General features: G+C 43.5%; 1 protein-coding gene across 1 annotated transcript; it reads left to right on the forward strand.

The window, feature by feature from the left end:
- The first annotated feature begins 598 nt into the window (after positions 1–598).
- Positions 599–5,949, forward strand: b4galt7 (xylosylprotein beta 1,4-galactosyltransferase, polypeptide 7 (galactosyltransferase I)). The gene is made up of 6 exons (XM_040174779.2): positions 599–1,288; positions 2,266–2,610; positions 2,888–3,113; positions 4,047–4,130; positions 4,237–4,341; positions 4,706–5,949. Exons 1-6 carry the CDS (start codon positions 1,236–1,238, stop codon positions 4,859–4,861), a joined length of 969 nt encoding a protein of 322 aa, XP_040030713.1. The 5' UTR covers positions 599–1,235; the 3' UTR covers positions 4,862–5,949.
- Positions 5,950–8,077: the final 2,128 nt, after the last annotated feature.

The raw sequence follows: 8,077 nt of genomic DNA on the forward strand, positions 1-8,077 counted from the left end.
GAGTTCAGTGAAGTCGTCTATGTTCACAGATTATATATATATATATATATATATATATATATATATATATATATATATATTCAACAGTCTGTCAGCGAAAGGTGTTAAATCACCAACACCTCTCTGTAACCATGGTGATTCGCTTTGCAGACGCCGCACATTATTATGGTTGTGGCTGGTTGTCGACATCACTGCGGTTACACATCGGTGTCCTTTGTGTCCTTGATTTAACAAAGCAATTGAACTGGGATTTCCCAATCTGTGAATAACTTACTTACAAGTACAAGTTTTAAAAATGTGTCACAAAGAAAATAATGGGAATAAAAGAAAATAGATTTTAAGTAAACCAAAGCTTGGGAATGCAGGTAAGGAGAATACGTACGTAGGAATGGTTATATTAGTCTCAACCATTAATAATTCTCTCTTAAAAAAAGTAATAGTAGAAAGTGGGAATTTTGTGAAGGAGAATAAACTGTGGCACTACATCAACATAACATAATTATTCATGAGTATGCAGTCTTAACTACATCTCTGACGTTTATAGCTAAACAAACCTTTTAAAAATCGGTTATAAATTGAGCAAGTTATGGTTTAAAAAGTACATGTACCACTTCCAACACGACGTTATCGGTGAGCGAGCTGCCTGTAGCAAGATGGCCGCCATGTACGGACGTAGCTAGCCTTCATATATATATCTATGGAGACCACGAGAAAGCGGAACCTTTACTAGCAACACCCGGAGCTGTTTCCACTCGGATGCCAGAACAGACCGGACAACAATCAAATCGCAGAATCTTTTTTCTCCATCGTCAAACTCCCGTTAAATATTCCCCCGGTGGGCTTTTCGTTGCGTTATTGTAACATTTCAAAAGTTAATGGCCGCTCGGTCGTGGTTGGACCGGATTAAAAGGACGTCAGTGCGACGGTAACGTTAGTTGAACCCGTAGCGTCGCTGTGTGTGAACCGCTACATGCTACGTGTACAGTTTTAACGGGGAACCCCGAGGGAGGCTGCTAGCTAACGAGCTAACAGGACAAACCGGCTACGAAGATGGAGGAAGTCGCCGAATGAGGGTCCAGTGTAATGAGCCCGTGTTTACACGCAGCGGAGGGCCGGGAGGGTTTGCGTGGAGGGTTGTCCATCACGGAGGACAGTCGGGACGATGAGACGATAGTCTGAGGGACAAAACACACTGTTGTTTTCTAATTAAACCGCTCTGGAATCAGTCTCAGAAGATGATGTACTCGTCGAGAAGAAAGCCTGTGCTCTACTTCAAAGAGGAGAGACGGTGAGACTATACTTTGTGCTTTGTGATGTTTTATCATCACAGTATTCTTCACAGTAATAGTACACAAAATAGTATCTCTGCTGGATTTATACAAAAAATCCCACCTACTTGGTAATATGAATCAGAACAATGTAAGGTAATTATCTAAAATAAGCCATTCTACAGGCTATTTTCTACACTGTGGTATATTTGACTTTAAACTGGTTGTTGATCAGTGTTTGATACTTATTGATCTTACTCTTGTACGAGCAGCTATTTCAACAGTTAAGAAAACAAAAGTTCAGCCATTACTTCCTACACGTAATACAACAAAGTATGACATGTAGTACAGTAAAAAGTACAATATGTACCTCTGAGATGTGGTGCAATAAAATAACATGTACGTTTGAGATTTAGAAGAGCAGTGAAGTCTGAGCTGAAACATATTTCAGTTCTTGACATTATTCGTGTTGTATCTCGTTATCGTTCCAACTTAGACTTGACATGACAACACAAACTTGTATTTTCTACAAACATTTTGAAGACAAAACAATCCAAAGATTTCAAATGTTAAATATTAATAAGACACAGTTTAAAAACAGAACCTGTGACATGACGCATATTTCACAAGACGCTGCAGACTTTATTTCTGCCTTCAGGCGAGAAGAATCTCCTTGTGAATATTAAACAGGAAAGTTATGAAATGGAGCAGAAATGTAAACGATGATCAATGAAATACAGATTTTAGTTTTTTTCTAAAGCAGTTTTTAGCCTACAGTGTTATTGTATAGCGTTCACATGTTAAAACCTTGTTTCTGTGTTTATTTATTCATTTATTTACTATTTATTTATTCAGTTCATTTGTCTGTTGGACCTCGATGAAACTCTGCTATGTTCATTTGCTCTGCGATTTAATAAAGTTCTATAAAGACGCAGACATTGACTCCTGTTCTTCCATTTGACCCCTAAGCTCCGCCTCCTCTCGGTGTGTTTGGCAGGTTCCTTTCTGGTAAATGTACAATCTACAAGCTGTTCGGCCTCTGCATGGTGCTGCTGCTCGTCTCCCTCGTGTGGCTGCAGCTCGGCTGCTCCGGGGAAATGTCGACCGATGTGCGTGCTGATCGCCGCCCCCCCCTGCCGCCGCCACCGCTGTGTCCCGCCGACGGCGGCCAGGCGTCTGTGGCGGACGATCCCTCGTGGGGTCCCCACAAACTGGCCCTCATCGTGCCCTTCAGGGAGCGCTTCGACGAGCTGATGGCTTTTGTTCCCTTTATGCACGCGTTCCTCAACAAGAAGAAGATCCGCCACAAGATCGTCGTCATCAACCAGGTGGATCACTACAGGTGAGGGGGCGGAGCCTTTGATTCTTGGATACTAATGAAACACTTGCTTTGGTTCTTATTGTTATTTTGTTAACATGCTGCATGCACAGGCTTAATCAGTTTAAAAAAGAGAGAGACAGGTATGTAGGGGGGGGCAAGACACCGACAGACCGCCTGCGTCCCTGCGTCTCTGTCTCGTCCCCTAACCTCCTCTGCGACTCTTTAGCGACAGGTTTTAAAGTCCTAACTCCTCCCTTGAAAATCGACTGTGGCTCCTCCCACCTCTCCGGTCACCCAGGTTCAACCGGGCCTCCCTGATCAACGTGGGCTTCCTGGAGAGCAGCAACGACACGGACTACCTGGCCATGCACGACGTGGACCTGCTGCCCCTCAACGAGGCGCTCGACTACGGCTTCCCGGTGGAGGGGCCCTTCCACGTGGCCTCGCCCGAGCTGCACCCGCTGTACCACTACAAGACCTACGTGGGGGGGATCCTGCTGCTCACCAAGAAGCACTACCGCGCGGTACTGCGCCCAGGGGTCAGGGGTTATGGGGGTCAGAGGTCACTCTGACGGGCCGTTGTCTCACTTTGTTAGTTTAAACTTACTTTTGGGTGTTTTTATATTTCCTCAAACACTTTATATTAAACCACCATTGCTGTTTTTTCTGGTCATTTTCTACGGCAAAAACGTAGCTAAATGTTACGTAACAATATGTATCCGTATCATATAGTGATGTGTGTGTAAGTGTTGTCTTCTCCTGGTTTTAAAGGGGACATATTATGAAAATTCCACTTGTTTAGTGCGTCTACACATTACTTTGGGTATCTGGCACGTCTACCGACCCAAAACTCTGGAGGAAACCCAACCCGTGGCTCTTTAGCATAAAAGGAACAGGCACTGAAAACAGGTCCCTCTGTGGGGGGCTGTTTCAGACGGGGTAACAAGGGTGCTCATTTAAATGATCCTTGATGTATTTTGACCGAGGTATGTTACAGACATTTCATGAACCATCAACTTGTGGCACAATGGGCACACGATGGGTCCTTTAATGGCTACAGCAAAGTCACATCATTCCGTTACTTCATTCTTTACATTCACGTTGCTTTATTATTATTTTTATTAGTTCGATTTCTCATTGTGTGAATATCTCATGAACGATATTTGGTCTAAAGGGACCTGATGTTTAATTCTTTAGTTGTTTCCACTATGACTTCATTTCAATCTGAAACATTGATATAAAACATTGTGTCTCTGATTTGTAGAACATCACCTGCATCTATTGGTCTCCATCCCATAATTATCACAGAAACCTTTGAAAGATGTTTATTTAAGAGGCCGGTTTGTGACTGAAGTTCCTGCAGATTGATGTAATGGTTGAAACTGTCCACCAGGTGGAGAAGTTTCTCACGTTGTTCTTCAGAAGATAAAACGGTTCACGTGCTTTTGTCTTTCCAGTGTAACGGGATGTCAAACCGGTTCTGGGGTTGGGGACGAGAGGACGACGAGTTCTACAGACGACTGAGGAAAGCTGAGCTACAGGTACGCGTCGGTTTAGAGTGGACCACGTTAGAACCTGCGTGAGACCCCGTTACAGCACGTTAGACCACATCAGACCGCGTCTCCGATTCTCTCCTTCACTCTGCAGCTCTTCAGACCGAGTGGAATCACAACGGGATACAAAACCTTCCTCCACATCCACGACTCGGCCTGGAGGAAGAGAGACCAGAAGAGGGTCGCCTCTCAGAAACAGGTAGGAGTGGTCACCAAAGCCTTCGTCCAGATATCTTCTCTGCAAATCTGGAGCCCCGCCCCCTTTTCATAGAGTCCATCTGTGGTGGCTAAGCTAAGCTAACGTACCGATGAGCCACTCCAGCCTTTTTGATAGAGGTTACACTTCTAGAATAGTGACAATAACCTGAATAAATCCAGGTCTCCTCGTGCAGAGGACGTTCTCCCAGACACCGCGCCTCGTGTTGTGTTCACTGACCCAGAGGTCTTTTAGGAATTGGCAGTTTCACAAAGCCAAAGTGACCCGAGACTCTCACTTCAAAGGAACGGAAAGCTCCGCTTATTGAACGCAACACGCCCTGCGCTGTCTCCTTTCCTCCCTGCAGGAGCAGTTCAAGGTGGACCCGGAGGGGGGGCTGACTAACATCCGGTACCAGGTGGACTCCAGACAGGAGCTGACCATCAGCGGCGCTCCCTGCACCGTCATCAACGCCAAGCTGGAGTGTGACCAGGACCTGACGCCCTGGTGCCTGCTGGCCTGATGGAGGCGTTTACCCAGCAGTGCCTCGCGCCTCCGCTGCTCATGTTGCTGTTATTTATTTATTTTTCATCCGCAGCCGGAAAACCAAAGAAAGAAAAAAGGATACGGACGGAACATCTGTAACTTCTTCATAGAATCGTTGTCCAGTAAATCAGAAAGACGTTTTCTGGCCGTACAAAAGCTCCTGAAGATGTTTCTGACCCGCCCCGTGACTTTAGCCCCTATCGACCATGAGGTGGGGGGCCGGGCTCACCGGGGGTCGGTCTTTATTTACTGGGATTGTGCAAAAGGAGATTTATTGATGGTTTTGTTTTATCTTTTTACAGACTACTAACAGAGAAATGGTGTTTTTATTCTTCTGCTTTTGAGATGAAGAGTTTAATGTAATTAAGCAGCAAATTCATGTATTTGTTCCTCTTGAACAGAACAGATCATACATGAGATATTTAATAATAATAACAAAACAAACCCCAAAATGTATTTCCTGTTCCCTGCAGAGTAAACTGAGCCTGACTGATAACAGATAACATCTGTATTTCATCGCGGGGCGGACAGACTTCTCGTAGTGCGACTTGCCTTCATCCTCCTCTTCATTGCGTATAAAACAAAGCGCTTCAGTTCTGTCAGAAAAGTAACGTTGAAGAATACAGACTGACATAAAGCCTAAAACATGGGCTAGCCTGTTGATCGATCACGCAGATCCATCGATCGGGGACTTCTCATCAGTCATGAACGTGAGCGAGAAGGTTTGTGTCCTTGTTTCCCGTCAATGAGCGTTAATGATGTAAAAATAAGACGGTAAATAGTCATTATAAACCTCCCCGGTAGAAGTTCAGCCTGAAAGACGATTTAAAGAGATGGTGGTGATGTCTTCTATTTCTGTTGGTCGTCCCGCTGAGCGAGAAACCAGACCACATGTATTTATTTTACTATTCATTAAAAAGGTCTATTTTGTAGTAATTGAACAGATCATAAAACCTTTTGCTCTGACTTCCATTTACTCAGCCAAACTTGGTCTTTGTCAGAATAAAACTTTTTCGATCACTATTAAATCATTAAATATAGTTTTGAAAGAAAAGGCCTTAAAAAGTCTTGAATGTATTTAATCTGTTATTTTCAACATACGCTCTTACGTTGAGTGGAGGATGGAAAGTCATCCGATCTCTCCGAGTAATTTGGATCTCTTATCGTAATAAATCTGAAGTTATCGCTTAATGTTTTTTATTTTTTTTCTAAGCGATCATTTTCTTGTGAAATCAAACGTGCAGAAAGTTTCGTGCTGAAGAAAAGCTGCAACATGTTTTATATCATTCACACCTTTTTTTAATGCAGAATTAGTCTTGTTTTGATTGGGAGTCTGCGAGAGGCGTCAGAAACCCGGCTTCTGGTCTCTTGTTCCCGGTGCCCTGAGGTCGGCCTCCACTGTCTTATTTTACAGACAAACGCTGTATTTATACCGTAATAGAGCTTTTATTTTTTTAACCTGAGTTTATATACGGTGGCGTGGTGGTTTTCACTGTCGCCTCGCAGCAAGAAGGTCCTGGGTTCTCCGCCCAGAGGCCTTTCTGTGAGGAGTCTGCGTGGGTTCTCCGGGTTCTCCCTCCCGTAGTCCAGAGACCTGCTCTGGGGACCAGGTTGTTGGGGACTGGCCCGTAGGTGTGTCTCGGTGTGGCTGAAGTTGGCTCGGGCAGACGCGGGATAAGCGGTTTGCAGATGGATGGATGAGTCTAAATAACAAAACTCTTGTTGTTGTTTTTCTCTGTTTCCTGTGTGGTCACGTGTTGCAGCTCCGGTTTGTCTCCCCCTGTGGTCGGAGGAGGAACTACGCGATCACCGTGTGGGCCGTGAAGTCCCAGCTGCTGATTGCTCGCACGGCTTCCTGCGATCAGATCATCCAGGCTGCTTTTCTCCTGCAGACTGACCATGCACCCACCTCACAGCCCCCAGGGTGCCATTCTCTCCTTTAGCTGGAGGTAACGTCATAGAGACACCTCTCTTCCTCGGCAAATAGACTCCCGCATCCTTTTTTTGGTCATTATGGAGCTTTTATCCCGGCTGTAATGTGAGATGATGGGGAATCGTAGAGTTATAATAACCTGCGCAGGTATTTACCGACCTTGAGAACTCATTCATTTCATTTCATCCTTTTTTCATAAACGCCGGTGGAGGTTTGAGTCTTCCCCTCTCTCGTAGTACTCGATGTACTATTCTCACATGAGGGTCCTTAGAGCTTCATGTGAACCAGCAGGGGGCGCACTAAAGAAGAACAACCTCACACTGTGTACTGTCGCGCGCCCTGTGACGTCATGAATACATCATGACGACTTGACGGATGAATATCCTGTAAACTATTTGCTGAAGAATAAGCAAAGTCCTGTTTCTAAAGCATCCAGAAACTAATCTGGCTTTTGAATCTGTTTTTTTTAACGTTTTTATGAGTCAACAAGCTGTCTGAAAGAATCAGGAGAGAAAGTTTCACACATACAATACATTTAAAACTGGTTTCAGCCTTGAGTTTATTGACTTAATTTGATGATTTAAACACATACTGTTGAGTTGGTGTATTTATTCCTTTAATGAATTCAGTTCTGAGTTTAAATGAGATTTTAAAAATATTTGCTGTTTCTTTATCATGCGCTAATTTCCATGGAAACGTCTTTATTTCTATAAACTTCACCATGAAATACGTCGTCTTTAATTACATCGCAGTGAATTTGTCCTGCGGGGAAACAAAACTATAAAAGAATGACCGATCATTATTAACATAACTTAAAATAAATATTTAATGTACTAAGAGGGTAAACAGCAGATTGTATATAAATATATTTATATATTATTATTCCCAATATATAGCATTATTATATTAATAATATAATTTATTTAATAACAATACGATTACTTCACTTAAATCTGTTCATTATTGTTTCAATGATTCGATTATTTCTTATAAAACTGATTTGATATTTGTAGAAATAATCATTGCAGATTGTGTGTGTGTGTGTGTGTGTGTGTGTGTGTGTGTGTGTGTGTGTGTGTGTGTGTGTGTGTGTGTGTGTGTGTGTGTGTGTGTGTCGGCATCAGTCCACTACAGATGGTCGGACTCTCACTCGTCTGTCACACTCTGATTGGCTGCTTCACTGCTGCTGGAAGCTTCCGAATCAAACCTGACAGACATTTCTCACTCACACACACACACACACACACACACACACACACA

Source organism: Gasterosteus aculeatus, chromosome 4 (assembly GCF_964276395.1).
Source record: "Gasterosteus aculeatus chromosome 4, fGasAcu3.hap1.1, whole genome shotgun sequence".
Taxonomy (NCBI): Eukaryota; Metazoa; Chordata; class Actinopteri; order Perciformes; family Gasterosteidae; genus Gasterosteus; species Gasterosteus aculeatus.

Excerpts from the sequence above, each read along its gene's own strand:
- b4galt7 (XM_040174779.2), top strand. The coding sequence starts at position 1,236 with ATGATGTACTCGTCGAGAAGAAAGCCTGTGCTCTACTTCAAAGAGGAG. Across the intron at positions 1,289-2,265 it reads TACTTCAAAGAGGAGAGACG|GTTCCTTTCTGGTAAATGTA; the intron begins GTGAGACTATAC and ends TGTGTTTGGCAG. Across the intron at positions 2,611-2,887 it reads AACCAGGTGGATCACTACAG|GTTCAACCGGGCCTCCCTGA; the intron begins GTGAGGGGGCGG and ends CCGGTCACCCAG.